Below are 18,263 nucleotides of genomic sequence, written 5' to 3' on the forward strand. Positions count from 1 at the left end.
CACCCATAGCAACCATTGTTTACAGTCTAAAAGTACTCACAAAATGGATTCAATTCAATACATTTTAATGATACTTTACACAAACGCTTTAAAGATGTGTAGTTATGAGAATTTTGCATCATGGTCCTGAACATTATTTCTTCTACCATCTTATACACTCCTTATACTTGGATAACATTTCTATGACTGGTGTGTATTCGAGTGTTCAATGAAACATTTATGTAAAACCTTTAAATATACCCCTCCCCCTGCCCCTAACCTCCCCCCCCCCTAGTTCACAGGGCTAATTTGGGCTCTCGGAGACCGAAGTAAAACTTTAAAGCCTCATTTCTCAAAATGACCAAATAGACGGATCATCAATATCTCGCACACGATATCTCCACTGGGTTTTAACCGAATGTATTGATGAAGGTCACAATTATCTAGGTCTTAAACCTCCAAAATTTGCAATTTATGAAATTTTTTCCTGTTATTTAGTTAATATAGTTAATATTAGTTAATATTAATACACTTTTTCAACATTTCACGAGAAAAACCCCCTCAAAACACTGTTTTCTGAGGTTTGTCTCCTGGACAACTTGCTTATGGACAGGATGAACTTAATTCCATACTTCTCGAACCATTCATTATTACGTTATCGTGTTTATAATGAACACCACTTTTTAACACTAAGGAGCTAGTTATTCATTAACTATCATGGCACGTGAGCTGGAAAAGCTCATTTTTGAAGTCAGAGTGCAAAGTCCTTTAACGTGATACCAAAACTGTTCCACAGAGTTGTTTTGCAAAAAAAAAAAAAAATTTAGGTATAAGACCACCTTAAGCTCTCTATTCTATCCATGCTCTTTTCTTTGCGTTCGCGAGTGTAAAGAGCATCCAGAACGTGGACATCCAAGTTGACTTTTGCTTGTGTCGAAACGAGTCTTCGCGCAAAACCATTCATATGAAAATGGTTCCACCTACGGGTTCATTTTCATGCAAATCAAACGCATTTTCAAATGAAAGGTTAACAAGAGGACTCGCTTTGACGCAGAGATACAAGGTAACTCGATCGGAAATGGCATACTATGATGAGACGTTCAGCGTTTAACCTGACAGAAACCCTTTCGACCATTCTCAACCCTAACTAGCTGCGAAAAATAACTCTGTAATAAAAGTTTGAAACCATCTTTCTGATGTGATTGCGTTTCAAGGGTGTATCTCTCAAATTTTAGCATAACCAAGGGAATGCAACATTGTTCGGTCCTGATCAAGAGAAAATGACCCCTCATTATTACAGCAGTGCTTGGGACACCCACTTTAAGTGAGAAAACTGTTCTTGAATAGTTCTTAAAGCGTAGACTGAAGGATTCCTCAGTGTTCTTGGGGTCGAATACGCAAGTACACGAGCGTGCACGATAATCTCGCGCGCTCGCCCACTCGACTACCTGAGGACAAAGAGTCTACTATTACTATGATCAAAAACAAAACAGGAAAAACACTACAGTTCGGTCAACAACTCTAATCTTTTATTAGCGTAATTACAAACGTGATCAATGAATGGATGGTTACGTCAAAATTCACCATTTCGAGAAAACGTCTCATTTACAAATTATTAAGCTGGTAGCTACTTTATTAAATATCTATAAATATAAATAAAACGTCCTGAATATTTGGAAACAAAGTAAATCCTATTATCTCAATGTTTTTTTTCATTTTTTATTTTGCATCGCAAATCGATCTAATTGACTATAAATTCCTTACTCGATTTTCCAAAATATAGTATCACTTAATACATTCATCATGGGAGTAGATTAGCTGATTTTATTTTACGACATTGGCCATCCTAGACTAGTAGCAACTTCTATTTTTAGTAAACCGTCGAGTGCGATGCGAAATAAATGCGATAAAAAAATGGCCACGCGCTGTTCTCGCCCTAACGCGAACATTCCTCATCTCGCGCTTTCCTTCACGTCACACTCGACGAACTAAGAAAAAAGATGTCTGCTCGTCTTCTGTGCTCATACGGAAAATGGTAACTTGCGAAGTGCATTGTTTAAATAAATTCATCAACTCAAGAGGATTCGGCGGGATCTAATTACAGCTAGCTATTTAAACAAAGCAACGGCTAACAATCGTACATAATTCTAGATATTTACAAGCCTTACTCTACTGGCCAGCGGAGTTGCAGAGGATAGCAACAATAACCTTCGGATCAAGCTTCGCTCTACCAAACATACAAAAACACCCCACGACCGCTTCATTTTCCTTATCTCGAAAAAAACCGCTTCGTTTCTGGCTGTTCTCGTTTCTCGCTTGGCAAGGGAAGCCTGGTCACGAGTTGAAAACTCAATTTGAAACACCGCAGAAGAATGAAGTACAATCAAACTTACTTGAGTGACTATGCAAATGTGAAAGATCTCTAATTTCTCTCTTGCTCACGAACATGGCCGATTTAGGAGAAAAGAATTTGGTTAGCGTACATACAATTTTGATAACTGAAATGTGGTTGGGCTACAATTTTCTTAAGGCTTTAACACGTGTTTCAAAATGCTACCACATTTTTTCGTTTCGTGGGCGACAGTCGCAACCAAGTTGTTCTTTTGGAAAGGTTGTACAGTTTACATCGGCCCCGAGTGAAACTTCCTTCAAGTGACTAGCCTAGATTCGCAGAACAGGTGGTAAACCGCGTGAATTTCGACTGTATACCCGAGCAGTCCTTTTATTTTAGCAGAATTGGTCGATGCATCAATATATAAATAACAATTTCACTGCAAATGCTCTTATAATGAATGCTTGGTTTGATTTGATAATCAAACACAACCGTATTCGTACCAAATCGAGGATTTTTTCCCATCCCCCTGGTTAGGCCCCACTGATCTCGCCCGTGACCTCTCATCCGCGCTGGACCTTTGACTCGGCGCCGGGGAACCAGTTGCTGACAGAGCGGGCGAATCCGTGAAAATTTCTTTCTCCTTCGCCTTCCTTGCCTTCCGTACTTTTCTCAGCGCGGGGGAGCAATCCCGGCTGTAATGCGACGACACGGAAAGCGCGTCATCATCGTCGTCAACCTGCGCTTGTGGCGGCGCTCTACCGCCGACTGCAGGAGGAGACTGGTGTTCGATTTCAAGAATGCGCGCTCGTACGCTTGAAACGTTCTGTTTGGCGGTCTCTTGCATGGTCGCTGTTGTCATATGTGCAGTTTCATTTCTATTCTCGTCACGTTCGTTCGCAGATGGTTTCAATTCAATCGGATTGGTGGCGACACCGTTTCGTGATACGGAAGCCCCACTATACCGTGATGTTGAACTAGTCTCTGAACCAACAGGAGTTCTCGACACGGGGGTACTGCTATTTGACCGCGATCTGGGCTCAGACGCGGGAATGGCGCGTGACATTTCACGTGATACGTCACGTGAAGGTGGCGTGTTGTTTGACCCAGGTAGCACGTGCTCGTCTCCGTGTTTGTCTCGAACAATCGCAAACACCGCTGAGGAACTGACTTCCCCTCGGCTTCCCCGAGAAGTCACAGGAGTTGAACTCAAATCTACCCCTGTTGCGTCTATGTAAACTGAGGTTCCCACTCCAGCTGTACTAGCTGCCGAAATGGACGACGTCTCGCTCTTGGCAACAGTCCCACTTGTAACGTAATGAGCTGTCACTGGAACGCTTTGTCGTGTGGGTCCACATGAAGCTGCAAATACAGTACCTTGTCGTTGCGATGCTCTGAGTCCTTCATTTCTGCCGTTACTAAGGCTCCTTTCTCGTAAATGGGCCGGGCCTTTTTGAACAGTGTCACGAATAGGCCCCTCTTTCATCTGCGATATCTGGATTATTCGAGGGCCATCGTTTTTGTCACCACCTAAGCTCTTTTCTCTTGACTGCTGTGCTACGGCGTTGTGGTTTCTTGCAGGCTCTGATGCCTTAGCAGAGCTCTGATCTCCACTGGCACTCCTTTCTCTTGTGTCCTTAACATGCGCAGGCATGGTGTTATAGTTCCTAAAAGGCTCTGCAGCCTTAACCATGTTTTTATCTCCACTAAAGCTCGCCTGCCGCTGAAATCCACGGGGAGCGGATGAGGTGGGTTCTGCACGTCTATCGGCGCTACCACTCCGCTGTCTCTCTTGATGAGGACTTGAAACACCTCCATTAAACGCCTGCACCTGTGGGCCATTTTTCGCCCCTTCCACAGGAATTCTCTTCATCTGATCTCCCTGAAATGGAGATGAAATGGTCCCAGTAGACAGTAACGGCAAAGCATTACTATTAGACGCATTTACAGACGATATGACTTGCACGGAAACTTTACTTTTAGCTGATTCCTCTAATCGTTCTCGAACTGGTCCAGTATCTAGGTTTTGCGTGTTTTGGTTAGGTACACTCGACCTTCTTGGGTCTCTTTGCGAAGGAGAAAATGTACTATTGTCCTTCCTGGCTAGAACAGGACTGTGGCGAGGGCTGCCTGTTGGTGGTCTCTCTTCAAGCTTTCTGCGAGGAACGGGCGAGGAGTGAGAACTTGACCTTGGCAAGGATGCAGGTGAGGGTGGAGAGGGGGGTAGAGGCTCAAGCGAAACTGGATATTCCTTTCTTGAAACAACCGGGGAAAGGTTTGGGCTGCTTCGCGCCCAGTGATGCTTCCTCATGCCTGAGGGGGAAGCAGACGGAGTAAGGTGTTTCATCCCTGGCTGCTTCAAGTACCTCGCTGGAGATCCCCCTTCTTCCTTCGCCGGAAGTCCATCCCCCAATTCCCCATCACCAGGAGTCAGAGTAGACGAGCTGCTGGGCAACTTGTCCAGCGAGTCCATGCTCCGCGGCCGACCGAGGCGACCAGGCGACCAGTCACTATCGTTAAATATCTCAGAGCGAACTTGCCGCGCACGGAACGCAGACATGTCGTGGGTGGCAGAACGGAGGCGCACGGTCTCCGATTCGTCCGGGCGTGGCAGAACGGGCGTGCTAACGTAAGGCGACATGTAACCTTCTCTCTGTCGCTTGAGGATAACTTCGGACTGGGCACTAATTAAACTGGAATTCAACAGACTCTTGGTGGCCGCTCTAGAGTCCCCGGATGTGGAGCTTTCCCGTGAACCTTCGCTGCCTGTCTCGTCTCGTCTGTTAATGGGTGTGGCCACTAGCGTTCCTGTTTCGAACTCCTCCAAATACGGACTGTTGTCGACGCGAATAAGCTGTACACTATGTCGTTTGTTTTTGGGAGTTTCGTCTTTCTTCTGTTAAAAGAAAAAAAATATAAAAAAAGAAATAATAAAAAAATAAAATAAATAAAAAAGAAACACTGTTAATAACAAAATGGGTCGTCATCGAAAACCGAAATGGTCGTAGACAACCGGTAAACTTAATGTAAATGAATAAACTTTTCTCTCGCCTTTTTTAATCCAGCTTTTCTCATGACCCTTGTTAGGAAGTTAGGTTTTCTGTAAATCAATTATAAGAACCATTGTCAGTATTTAACATGACCCAAGGTAACCAACGAAGGTAACGAAGTGAACAGACAGGAAACCCTCTCTGAGAGAGGAAGAAGTACATTTATTTCCTGTAGTATTCAAAGATTTATCTCACTTTTTCGGTTTGATGGCGCTCTCTGCTAACGCTTTGTTTGCTAAATCAACTTGTTCCTCGAGTCGTTCTTTCTGACGTTGGAGGGCGTAGATACGATCCCTAGAAGGAATCAAAAATAAAACAAGCAAAGAGATTAGCGTCCAGTTCGATAAGTTGACCTGGTAGACGAACGATTAGCTGTCCTAAGATGTTTGAGCTTGATGTATTCAATAGTCTTTGTGCGAAGACGCGGGCTTAAGAACTCCAAATCCAACGATATACGAGGTCTTGAGCGCTTTTGTCATCCACTTAAGTCTTTTACAGCCAATATCACCTTGAATATAACACCCAAAGAGCTAAAATCGCACAAAAGTTTACAAGCTCTTAGGTGAGTGGAGTCAATTTCTCTCAAGCACGTTGCCCTCCATAGTGTAAGACAAAATGTAAGCAATGGTGCCAGCAAAGATTCCCCTATCAGTCCACTGCGAAAATAAGCGAACGACGCTTTGCCCACAAAAACACACAGAACAACATTACCACGTGGCGCTAAAATACAACACTAAACAGGACAGGATAGTGAAGCATACACACAGGTGGTTTTGCTTGAAATGGTAAAATTGTCTCCGATATATTTCCTATTGTAAGGCATTAAAATAAAAACACCATCAAATGCTACTCACGAGAATGCCCTTTCATCATCCATGAAATGATCTTTATCTTCTAGCGACTTGACAAGAAGATCTTGATTCTAACAGAAGGAAACAGCGATGAGTTTAAAATCCAAAGATCAACACAGTAATTCTCTATACTACTTGACGCACATCTATTAGTGCTGATTATGAGAATTTTGTTGTACATCAAGTCAATGCTTAGCCGAAATTCTTCAAATTCGTCGTTCATTATCCGCTCAATTGAAACCTCTTCGTTGTTTTCCTTCCTGAATAAATTATTATTTAGAGATTTCCTTCCATTTGACTTTTGTAAATCAAATGACTTGAATGTGACAAAGCTGACCTAAATGAAGCTGATGATACACCTACGGATGTTGTCACTTGCTTCACAAATGTTACGCCAGGTCAAGAGAGTGAAACCACAGTAACAAAGGATGGGTTAATGCATCAGACAAATAACTCGTTATAGTATAGCGCAGTTGGTTTCGTTGTTAACGGAAAAGTGATTTATCCGGTGGATATCCAAATGCTTGAGCTAACGGGCTCAAATCATCCCGGCAGAACTCTCCCAACGACAATTGTAGCGGAAACGTATAAAATACAGCAGTAGGAATCCTTATGCTGATCAGTGACAGTGCAGTCAAATATTTTGTTGATATCGATGTTCATATTCACCTGTTCCACGAGTTTGTTCACTTGTTCGACCAGTGCCTTGTTTTCCTCCTCTAGTGTAGCGTTCAGCTGGCCCAGCATCTGTTTACCACAATAATAACAGCAGCATATTTTTAATGGAGACGCCGTGATATTGGTCTCGAGTTGCACCGCCTTCGCGCAGGTTCGTGGTTTTGCGCGCGCTTCTTTTCCCGCGAAAGCGAGGCTACCTTGATGATGAATGCTTCTAGTTCAACTTCCCCGAAATAAATTGTTGTTACATAAACCAACACTTGCATTAGACTAGAGCAGTTTTCCATTAATTGGTTTTGATTCTACTAAGGTTTGAGATTGACTGAGTAGTCTAACTGCTAAGTAACTGGTTTGGTTTTATCACACTCAATTGAAAGCCGCTCTAAAACTTCCCTCGTTTAGCTTTTCATCGCCTCTGCCTCTTCTGACCTATTTTATAAGCACCTATCCCCATTCCATTTTCTGTCCCTTTTAAAAACAAAACTTCGAATTCCCAGCTTCGCTATTAACTCATTCACCTCTTGTAACACAAACCATGCACGTCCTTTCACTAGGCCAAATGACTCGATTTAGCCGAGCGTCCCCCTTCCGATAAGCGCCCCTCTCTAATAATTGCTCCCCTTTACGCGCCGGTTTTTGTTTTTTTATTTCATAAGCGCCCCCTTCCAATACGTGCCCCATTGCGAAAATGATACCAAAGACATTAATATAGGATAATGAACTGTGAAGTCTTCTTTCTCATCTCAATGCAATCTTGAACATCACGACTATCAAAGCCCCTTTTGTTACAGTTTTGTTAAAGAGTTTGCTATTGTCTATCAAAGTATTGTATCACATTCAGTTGTATATGTTCATAAAGAAATAAGTGCCCCATCCCAGATAAGCGCTCCTCTCCAATAAGCGCCCTCCCTTAAGCTACCAAAAGTAAATTAACGCCCCGGGCACAAAGTCGAATCATTACGATAAGCCCCCACCAACTCTGGCAGTAGAGGAAATCCTGTATGTCTTCTCACCTCACATCTGTGGCCCATCTTTGAGGCAGCAATGTCTATTTGGTGATAATAATCTCTGACGTCATTCATATCCACTTGTAGCGCTGTATAGTCCGCTCGGGAGTTCTGTAATTCATTCTTCAGCGACTCGTTCTCAATCTCTAGCTGAGCGTTTCTCGCTGACATTGCCTCGCTCTGAGCCGTGACCGTGGCGCTCTGGAATTCAAAATACATTATCTCGTGAGTGATATCTTGCTTGTCTAGATTTCGTCCGTTAGTAATTGTTAAAGTGGTAGCTTTTAATTTGCATGGCAAGCTGTTAGTTTTGATAGTAAGCTGAAGTTTCTGTCGTTGCTCTTACGAGGTATGCTGGTCTGTTCTCCATCATGTACAAATGCACGAAAGGAGAGTTGCTTGTGCCCATTGCAGTTTTTGTGACCGCACTGATGAATAAGTGGCAAAGATCTGCGCCTCCTAATTTGAGTGAACCAACATTTCCAAGGTTGGTAGTTTTAGTCACCTGTTTTTCCAGCATTCGTATTTCCTCGTTGAGTTCTGCTACTCGTCTATCCGCGATAGCTAACAACTCCACAGTGTTCTGTCCTGACCTGCAAGCAAAGCAACAACAAAAAAGCATTAATCTTTATACAACAAATGTTTCATTCCTGACTTGCGCGGCCTTTCACACTTTGGGCTGGAATTCGAAATGAAAGACGGAATAACCCTAGAAGGATAAATAACTTTTAAATTACTGTAGGGAGATAATCGTAGAAATGGATCACTCTTTTCTTCTAACTTGGATTCTTGTGGCTTATGTGGATCCTCGTATAGGTAAGGTAAGGCGAGGCAAGTCTGCAGACGAGCCAAGTGGCCCCTCAGGCCGGAGCTTATCCCGGTTTCTGTAGCATGAAGTGACTAGGAGTATTTCTACTCCCCCCTGGATGGGATGCTAGTCCATTGCAGGATTACCACAAGTATTAAGTTCGCCGGTACCCATTTATACACCTGGGTGGAGAGAGGCACTGTGAGAGTAAAGTGTCTTGCCCATGAATACAACACAATGTCCCCAGCCAGGGCTCTAACCCGGACCGCTCGATCCGGAGACGAGCGCACTAACCACGAGGCCATCGCGCCTCCCAAAGCTTCCCATAAACATCTATTTACTGGCACGGTATTCCACAAGTCTCGAGTTGAACCTTATTTAACGATGTCAAAATATGCGACAAACAGACCTTGTGCTATCCGCTGGCTTGAAAATGATCGTCTGAGACGAGCTTCCCTTTGCTTTTTGAGCTTTGTCCTTCTCGGCTTTCTTATCATACGACTCAACAATCTATAAGTAAGCAATCCAAGGACAAGTTACAAATAAATGAATGCTTCTACTCAGGTTGAAAAGTAACCTGGTTGAGCCGTTTTTGAAACCGGCTTTCTTTTTCTCTCAGCAAAACCAGATTTAAAAAAATGAAACGAGAGTGAAAACAAATCGATTAGGCCTCGTTCATACTAGCGACATAACGACATAAACATGACGACATCAGGACGTTATGTCGTTATGTTTGCAGTGTGAACATCCTGACATAATGACATAATAGCAACATAACTGCAAGAACACAACAACGTAACAAAAAAACAACTGATATTTTCCTTACGCCTTTATGTCGATGTTCACATTACCGAGATAAGCGATTGTGTCGTTATGTCAGAGGGCTGCCCATGCCCATTCAATTTTGTGTCGTTTTAATTTTAGCATCATTCTTCATTACTTGAGAAGGTAGAAGAGTAATTAGTCTTAAAATCGCCATAACTTGAAACTCACGAACACACGTCTATCAAGACAACATGGTTACCAACTTCAAGTTAACAAGAGAACATCAAGGTTAGTGCCTTGACAGTGTTTTCAAAACAACTTTGCACTTCTCAATATCTCACGCCTACAGTGACAATTCTTTCTTTTCAGCTTAAACCAGATTTGATAGGTTGAAAACTGGATTTTCCCTTCATTTCCTACAGATGAACCAATCTTACTCCGCAATCAACACGATCTAGCTTGGTTGAGCCAAAACCGTTCTCTTGTCTCTGGCACCGTCACTACTACGCCGGAGGAATTTGAAAACGGAGGTTTCACTCTGAAAACGCATCAAACGTTTTTCGTCCACACTAGGCCAGAGGAATCTAAAAAGGCAAAAATCAGCCGTCATTTGGGATTTGTGTTTGAAGAAAACACGGTCAAAGAAATCACATGACCATCGCGTCGTCATCGTTGTTGAAAAGCTCCGTTTTTGAAATGTTGTCAGTTCACACGAAAACGAAACACCGCCGTTTTCAAATTCCTCCGGTTTCAAGAGCGTTTTCGAAAAGTTCCGTTTTCGCGACGGATTTGGGTAAACGGTAGGCCTAGCAGAGGAAACAAAGCTCCGTTTTCAAATTCCTCCGGCTTAGTGTGGACCGGGCCTCTATATCTTCCCTGAGGCGAATTATATGCTTGAAACCGGAAAAACCATCCAATGCGCACGTCTTCTTGTTTTGCTCGAATGCAAATTTCATAGTAGAAGAGTCAGTCAACCATTAACAACAACACAAATAATGTTTTGATGCGCGACGGGTTACTTGTGATATGGGAGAATATACAACATTACAACAGCGAACGTTTCTCGAAGCAGTTAAAAAAATTCATTTTATTACTTTTAAAGCAGTGTTGCACTTCCCAAAACTAATTATCAATTCTAAGTTTATCCTTGCAACACCAACTGAGTAAAACTGAAAACATCAACTCCTACAGTTTTTCGCAAGCCTAGCTGGCTTATCAGGTTGGCAGTGACGGGAGCATCGGTATCCACCCTGGATGGGGTACTATTCCATCCCAAGTAACTTCTAGGTTGTCCGGTTGCCCAACACTTTGCAAGTACTCCTGGTTTGAAAAAGGCACTGGCCTGCCCAAGAACACAACTTCAAGGCAAGACTGCGGTCAAGACTTGACCCCTTACCGCTAGATCCGGAGCTATTTACAATGCTTACTAATATGTTTTCAGTCTGAGAATAAAATACTTCTAATTTTCTATTTCAATTATTTTTTTTTGGAACTAAGAGTTCTTTCATTTTGGTGTCACAGTGTGTTGTTGTTGTTTGCTTCATTGTCTACTGGTGCTGTACTTTTGCTTAATGATCAATCTTTCATCATTCACAGCAGAACAACTAGTAGATATCAGATAAGGCATGTATTTTGTCTCAAACTGATGATTCAAAGTCAGCAAATGTTATTGGCGGAGAACTTAAGGTAGGAGAGGTGATCAATTCTTCACCGAGAGACTCCTCCAAATCAATGGGTTCGTACGCTTTTCGCAACAACCTAAAGTGAACAAGCCTCAACAAGACACCGATATAACTCGACAAACACACGCCAATCGTGACTGGTAACGCATACCAGGTGTTCGAGTGTTGTGAGCTGAAATAGAAAAGCGATATCATAACCAGGTTTTCTGCCGCAAAGAGAACATTAGAAAGCACTTGCATTCTCTTCCCTTGTTTGCGGTTTTTATCGTCCTGTCCTTCATCAAAGTACAAATATATCGTCATATCATCTCTTACCCAATTGAGCAAGGAAAGAAAAACAATTACTATGACTACCTCGGCTGTTACTTTCTTTTCTTAGTGTAACAATAGTATTACATCAACTACCGCCATAACAGTACAATGAAACATTAAAACGCTGATGATCCACCAACTGTAGCTGACTATAAAGTAGGCAACGGCAAACAGTCGGCTGCTCAGAAGGAACAAGTGAGCAACAAAGAGTAGGAGTTTGTTTTTCACATCCAGGACGCCAATTTCATCATCATGAAGAAGCCCATCCGCAGTTGTGAACGTCCAAGCTAAAGTTAGGAAAGATACAGGTAAAGAAATCATTTGAATAATGTTTACAGGCTCCTCTTGAACATTCATGGCATAGAGCTGAATTATGGCCTGAGGGGCTGACTCAAGAAGTGCTTCAACCAACGGAGCCAGCTTATTGTAGAACAGTACACCATCGGCACTTTCGACGCTAGCAACAGACGGGCGACGCACGGCCTTCGTTTTATCATGTGACTGACTCCAGAGGGTTCTAAAATGCTTCATGCACAAGTAAAAAGCTCGTAGTCTCACCAACGCAGCAGAGAAAGGATTGAAACCGAAGACGAAAGCTCTCCACGCGTGGCGAGGCTGAAATGTAATGGTCAGAGGATCATTTTTATCTCTCTGAGAAGCACTCAAAGTTGAAAAGTAGTGGACGAACGGGAACACAAAACAGGGCAAGACAACAAACGCCAGCCCCACACCAAACCATGTCTTGTGATCTTCCCTGTAGAATACCACCAGTGTGAGTATATCGGTAACTGGATCAGCAAAGCTCAGAAGGGCTCCCAAAAGAAAGAAGAAAACGTCGTACCAATGAATGCGATACAATTCCCTCAGAGTGAGTTCAAATGACATGTCGGAGTAACACACGCCTTCAGACAATAGTTCTAGGTCAGAGAGCACAGGTTGTTCTTGCCAAATAAAATTGTAAATATGTGGTAATCAGAAGGCATATTTGATGAGGCGTGAAAATCATGAAGCGTAACGTTAAGTGCAATTACTTGACGCCACTTTCCGGGTAGAGGGATAAGTATGTTTGTGTTATAGAAAAGTTATACAAACGGTCATAAGGACAGGAAATACTCTTAAAGCATCTCCACCTGTGCGACAGTGAACGTTCGGTGGGTCTCACTGGCGAAATCAATTTAACAGTAACTCACTGTGCTAGTCGGGGCTGTCTTTCAACTGCGAGGACCTGTTTTCGCGAGAATCTCACAAGAGGCAGGGGAAGAGTAGACACGTGAATGCCACTATAACTTGGAGCTTAGTACTAGAGTTGAAGCAACAGACATTATGGCGGATATTAGAACTTTTGGTGGCATCATAACGTAATGTTGTAGCGATGCAGTTTTATTTTTTTATTTGAAGTGACCTAGTGGCCTATTAATGAAGGTCACCTTCATTAATTATCAATTGTTAGATCCGGCTCTTGTCAATACAAAAATACTACAACTTGATTCTAGTACTTTAGCCGGATTGGAGGCTCAAGGGCACTTTGATTTTTCTAATTATGACTTTCAAACGTTTGTTGGCTGGCTGGCTACGGTAAGGCTGGTTGCACAAGCTCTGTTACGCAGAAGTTACGCCGGCTGAAAACTTGTATGCACTTGTCTGTTGCAGGATGAATGAATGATCTATCAAAAGCAAAAACCTTTTCAATACCTTTAAAAGCGCCCGTCCATAAAAATAAAACATCTCGCCCACATTTCAGAATTAGATGAGCTAATTTCTACCAAGAATCACTAGATAGTTTTTTCGCTGAAATAATCAGGAGTGGAGTTGAAAACAATCAAACATATTTTCTCGTTTAATAAAGCAGACCGTGCCTAGAACTATCGGTCGGCGTACCTACATTTGGAAGCGCCAGATTTCGTATAAATTGAGCTTTTAAAAGCACCTCTAAACAACAAGCCAAGCAGTAGGTTTAGCGTTCTCTCGGGGTTTTGCTGAGGGTGGTTGAGATTTTGTTCTTACCTCTGTAAGTTTTTGCTGCTCTTTAGACGAAGCTTCCAGTCTGCAAATAAAACAAAGAGAAAAAGAAAACTAAAATGTTGGACAAAGCCTGGCTCTTCTTATGTCTACAAAATTTTGTATGAATTCCCCTTCATGGGCGACGACGGAACCAGCCGTTGAAGCAAGTAAAGTACAGAAACCTGTTCCTGGCAATCGAGGCACTTGCGCTATACTTTAATTGGACAACAAGGCTCTGAAAATCTTCGGGTAATCTCACGAAGCTCCGGAAAATCTACAGAGTCCTTTAACGAACCTTTGGAAAACCTTCGAGTATTTCAAAAACGGTTCGACGACGCTTCGGCGCGCTGATTGAGCTCTAATTGCGGCGTCTAAATTCTGCTACTGGGAAGGGTCCCCTTAGGTTATTCGGGGAGGGGGTGGGGGCGGACGCCAATTTGATAACTCTCGAATATAGTTAAATCCAAACCTTTTCTCTAGTGTCTGTATTTTGTCATCCTTCAGCTCGGCCGCGTGCGTCATCTTGTTATTTTGATGGACAGCTTCTTCCAGCCTCGTTTTCAGGCCTCGTACCTGTTTCTCCCTCTGCTCGATCAGCCGAGAGAACGTATTAGCCTGGGCTGTAACTTCTTCTAATCTGTAGAAAGAAATGCGTTCAAAGGAAGCGTTAAAGAACCGCGTATGAAATAAAAGATATATAGAGAAAGGCATGAAGGTTATTTAAGTAGTAAGCTACCCATTAGTATTTACGAATATTCAACTGAATTATCCAATAGTTCGTTTAGTGTGATCTTCTGGGTTAGAGTAGTTCTGAAAAGAACTGTTATTGGTGACTGGCGTTTCCACTGCGAATGCCTGGAAAAAAACCTACTGCAAGGAGACAAAATTGGAGGAATTCCACTTTAAATTAATCCATAGAGTTATAGTTGCCACAAAGAAGTTTTATCGATATGGTGTTAAAGCGGATGATGAATGCCTCTACTGTGGGGAGAAAGACTCGATCGATCATACCTTTATTAACTGTCAATTTGTTAAGACTTTTGTAAACTACCTAATCGATTCGTTTAGCGACACTAGCTAGTGAAACTTCATTTTCTTTATTTTTTAAGTAAATGAAAAAGAGAGAAAAAAAGTCAAACTTCATGTCAACAATTGAAGAGAAACTATATTTGGTATCATATCTGACCCCTATGAATGAGAGATATTAAAGAAATTTAATTACACAATACTATTTCTGAAATACTTCATCTACGCTAGTAAGATGCATAACCAAGCTATTCACCTTTCTGTCTTTGTTGATAAAGTTTTATTTAAATACAGAATAGAAAACTATTGTTATTAGTAACGAAAACTTACTCCTCCCAACTGAAAAGTACTTTAGGGGCGTACGACCAAAAGTTAGATACGAGAGAACTGTACTGTGATGTAAATAAAAAAAGTTAAGTAAAGTACGAGACAACTGTAAGTACTGTGATCTAAAATGCAGACTTACTTAGCTTCCAAGGCCATTTTCTCAGTCTCCTGCTGCTGTAGGTTCTGTGTTAACAGACCTATCTTGCTATCTTTCTGCTTCAGAGCCATACTGAGTGACTGGCTGTTGTCCTCTCGACTCACTTCCATTTCTGCCACCCTGATCAGACAAAATACATCCATGGAATACATTAATTTTGTCCAAAAAATCACTCAGCAACCCACCACATTTCATTACAGCGGTTTGTAGTTTTAATTGCATGATTTCTATAGCGAGATGTACTTGGTAAATAAGCGCGTCAAGTTTTCAAGAGCTGACAAAATTACATTAGCGCAGATAGTGCAACTGGTAGTAAAATTACAATACTGCTAAATCCTCAAATATTTATTCTGGCCTTTATTTACAGCCTAATCTCCCCATAGTCGGCATGACTGTTTCTTTAATAACTCATATATCAGCGATCAAACCTAACCAAACTGTTGCAAGCCGCCATTACCGTTTTTCCAAACCTTCTATCTTCGTTTCTTTCTGTTTCAGGTTATGGTTTAGTCTTCTATTCTGGCTTTCACTTTCTTCCAACCTACAAACAATCGAGTAGAATTACTAAGTGCATGTAATTTTGCAATCCACCAGTACGATCGTCAAATCAAGCAAAAACGCATTATCGATCATTATTTCTGTTGACACGTTTGTGCAGTCACGGTAACTATTTCCCATTTCTTAACGAAAGAGGGACTTTGATAAGTAAAAGTCACGGTATTTTTACGCTGTTATTTCGGGGTTTCCTCTGGTGTTAACAAGTTTGGTTGTAACTACAGTAAATGAATAGAGGGAGTAGGTTTCTAAAGAAACTGTGGAGCTGCGTCGTTGGGAAGTATAACAAGATAATTTGGTTTTATCAACTGGGTTGATAATGTGAATTGGCCACCGAATCTCTTTACGGTGGCCAATTCACTTTATCAACCCAGTTGATAAAACCAAATTATCTTGTAATTACAGTATGTTGATGTTCAACGCATAACATGTAGTAAGGAGTAAAAAACAACAAACATTTCACAACTTGACATTACTTCGTCTCCAGACTTAACACAGTCTGTTCCATTTCCTTCTTGACCTTTTCCAGCTTATCAACTTGTCCAAAGGTAGTTGACAATTCTTTTACCCTAGGTAATGGATTAACAACAAGACACACCTGATATCAACATACAAAATACCCCTTTCTATTTCCAAATCTTTCTTTTTAAAAATCAAGAAACCACGTTATCGCGGAGTTCTCGCGAATTTAGAATTTGAACGAGACTGAACTGAAACCATGACAAACATGGGCTAATTACTTTTAGTATCACCCAACTAGTGGACTAATGCAAATCCTGCATTTTAATTGGCTACGCTACTAGAGGTCTATTAGTAATAGTCCTCGAGTAGCGAAATTGGCGCAATCGAGCGTGACGCTTTTCCCAAATAAATATTTCTTCAACTTGCATTTGCTAACTTTATTATTGTCTTTTCTGTCCGACTAGTTGGGTGATACTAAAACAATTAGACCCTTCGCCCTCGAGGGCCACGGTTCAATAGCCCATTCGGCTTCGCCTCATGGGCTATTGACCCGTAGCCCTTGCGGGCGAAGGGTCTAATTGTTAAATAGCTCCAATCCTTTGTGACTTGCAGAAACGAGATAAGAATCTGCAAGATCAAAATTATTGCTTGCCAAACAACATTCTAGAAATAATTACAGCACTTGTGGTTTTTGCAGGTTTTCCTAACATTTGTGCGATTCTCCACCAAATCAGATGTAAGAATGGAAGGCCGATTTGAATGATTTACGATTGTAGTTTCCAGTACCTCGCTTCCATTTCTGCAATCTTGATGTCCTTTTCTTTCAGCGCTGAAGAAAGCTTAGTGTCGGCTGAAGCTGCATTTCTGAGGTTGTCCAACCTAAGACGAAAGAGAAACGACACTTGAACATGACAACCAACTTCAAGTTCACGGCTTCTCGGGAACAACGCCGCTAAAATATAAATAACTGGTTACAGAGAGGACTTTTAATCTAATTTATGAGCTTGCCAGTCAGAAGGAAAGAGGGTTTGGAGAAGGGAATCCCCGAGTCGGATTGTCAGTCAAATTCCTGAAATGGCCCAAATCTTCAAATGGAAAGAACTAAACATCATATGGCTCAAATGACCAGTGCTGTTTCCAATATGGGGACGGAAAGATTGGAGGAAGAAATTGAAGAAATTCTGCAATGGTACTGAGGTGGTTACTGCCGGGAAAGAACTGTTTCTGTAATTCAATTCTCCATTCTCACCGTTTTTGAAGTTCTATAAGCTTGTCATCTTTGTTGTCCACGTCAGTTTCTAGTTCTTTTACTCTAAATAACAAAGGTAAATTAGGACCGTGTAGATAAGCAACAGCAACTGCGCTTACAAGCAAACAGCGCTCTTCCTATGAGTGTAGCAGAGCAAAACCAACCACGACCGAAGAGAAAAGTGTAATAGACCAATCAGACATCGACACGTAATCGACAAGAAAATGCGGAAATAGAGCAGGTGACCCACACAACGACTGGTTTTGTACTTGAACCTGATTGAGTGAGTAAACATGTGCTTCTTTTTTACTGGCTCGAGGACATTGCACGTGATTTTGAACCAAGTGCGAAGGCCAGCAAAACGTAACACATAGCTACTTGCACACACAACTACCTCACAGGGTAAACTGATAGTTAGTCCTGGTGGTAATTGTCCTAGTCCAGCACCTCTTCCAGACCTGTATTTTCATTGGTTCTGGTAACCTGTGGCTTCTATTGTTTCAAGAGATGTGAAACGGTGTTTGGACAGCTACAGGCCTGGTAATTAAGCGGCTGAGTACGATTTAAAGTCGGCACACACTAGGGAAAATGTTGCGGGAACATGCTGCAGCGAGGTTTCGTTGTGTCACATGTCTATTTTTTCGAAAAAGTTCCGTTCCGGGACACGATTTTGTCCCCGCAACATGTTGCATGTAATTCAGGAGGTTTGATTTCGCGCGTCAGGAAGCAGTGGAATGCCCTCAAGTTTCAATGTCGCATCGTGTGCACTGCTCTTTTAAAGTGATCCCACTACAACATAGAAATGAACCAATATCCGCTTGGTGTGCACAAGCTGGCGTACTGTCCCTGCAGCATGCGTCCTATGTGGCGTGTACAGGAAGGGGCTTGCTCCGCTTCAGGTGCCCGTAGCATGTCCCCTGGTGTGTGCCGACCTTCAAACGTTACTCCAGAATGTTAGTTTTACGAATTCAACACAGTACAAGATTTTCTCTATCCTCCTCATTGGTTTGCTTGAAACAGCT

At 42.1% G+C, this 18,263-nt stretch overlaps 2 protein-coding genes across 2 annotated transcripts in view; both read right to left on the minus strand.

Moving 5' to 3' along the window:
• Positions 1–1,486: 1,486 nt before the first annotated feature.
• LOC145483606 (uncharacterized) overlaps positions 1,487–18,263 on the minus strand; it is a 49,275-nt gene continuing 32,498 nt past the window's right edge. Inside the window, exons 46-60 of the mRNA XM_081462142.1 lie at positions 17,242–17,304; positions 16,779–16,871; positions 16,007–16,099; positions 15,433–15,516; positions 14,958–15,095; positions 13,935–14,102; positions 13,469–13,508; positions 9,115–9,215; positions 8,403–8,490; positions 7,904–8,098; positions 6,882–6,959; positions 6,216–6,283; positions 5,557–5,655; positions 5,363–5,411; positions 1,487–5,207 (exon numbers count right to left, since the gene is read on the minus strand). Coding sequence (XP_081318268.1) covers positions 2,793–5,207; positions 5,363–5,411; positions 5,557–5,655; positions 6,216–6,283; positions 6,882–6,959; positions 7,904–8,098; positions 8,403–8,490; positions 9,115–9,215; positions 13,469–13,508; positions 13,935–14,102; positions 14,958–15,095; positions 15,433–15,516; positions 16,007–16,099; positions 16,779–16,871; positions 17,242–17,304 — 3,772 coding nt within the window. The 3' untranslated portion in view covers positions 1,487–2,792. The remainder of the gene's footprint in view (positions 5,208–5,362; positions 5,412–5,556; positions 5,656–6,215; positions 6,284–6,881; positions 6,960–7,903; positions 8,099–8,402; positions 8,491–9,114; positions 9,216–13,468; positions 13,509–13,934; positions 14,103–14,957; positions 15,096–15,432; positions 15,517–16,006; positions 16,100–16,778; positions 16,872–17,241; positions 17,305–18,263) is intronic.
• On the minus strand, positions 9,225–13,392 carry LOC145483623 (XK-related protein 7-like). Its single transcript, XM_081462157.1, has one exon. The coding sequence runs from the start codon at positions 12,347–12,349 to the stop codon at positions 11,528–11,530; it is 822 nt and encodes a 273-aa protein (XP_081318283.1). The 5' UTR covers positions 12,350–13,392; the 3' UTR covers positions 9,225–11,527.

This window comes from Orbicella franksi, chromosome 4, assembly GCF_964199315.1.
Source record: "Orbicella franksi chromosome 4, jaOrbFran1.1, whole genome shotgun sequence".
Taxonomy (NCBI): Eukaryota; Metazoa; Cnidaria; class Anthozoa; order Scleractinia; family Merulinidae; genus Orbicella; species Orbicella franksi.

Excerpts from the sequence above, each read along its gene's own strand:
- LOC145483623 (XM_081462157.1), bottom strand. The coding sequence starts at position 12,349 with ATGTCATTTGAACTCACTCTGAGGGAATTGTATCGCATTCATTGGTAC.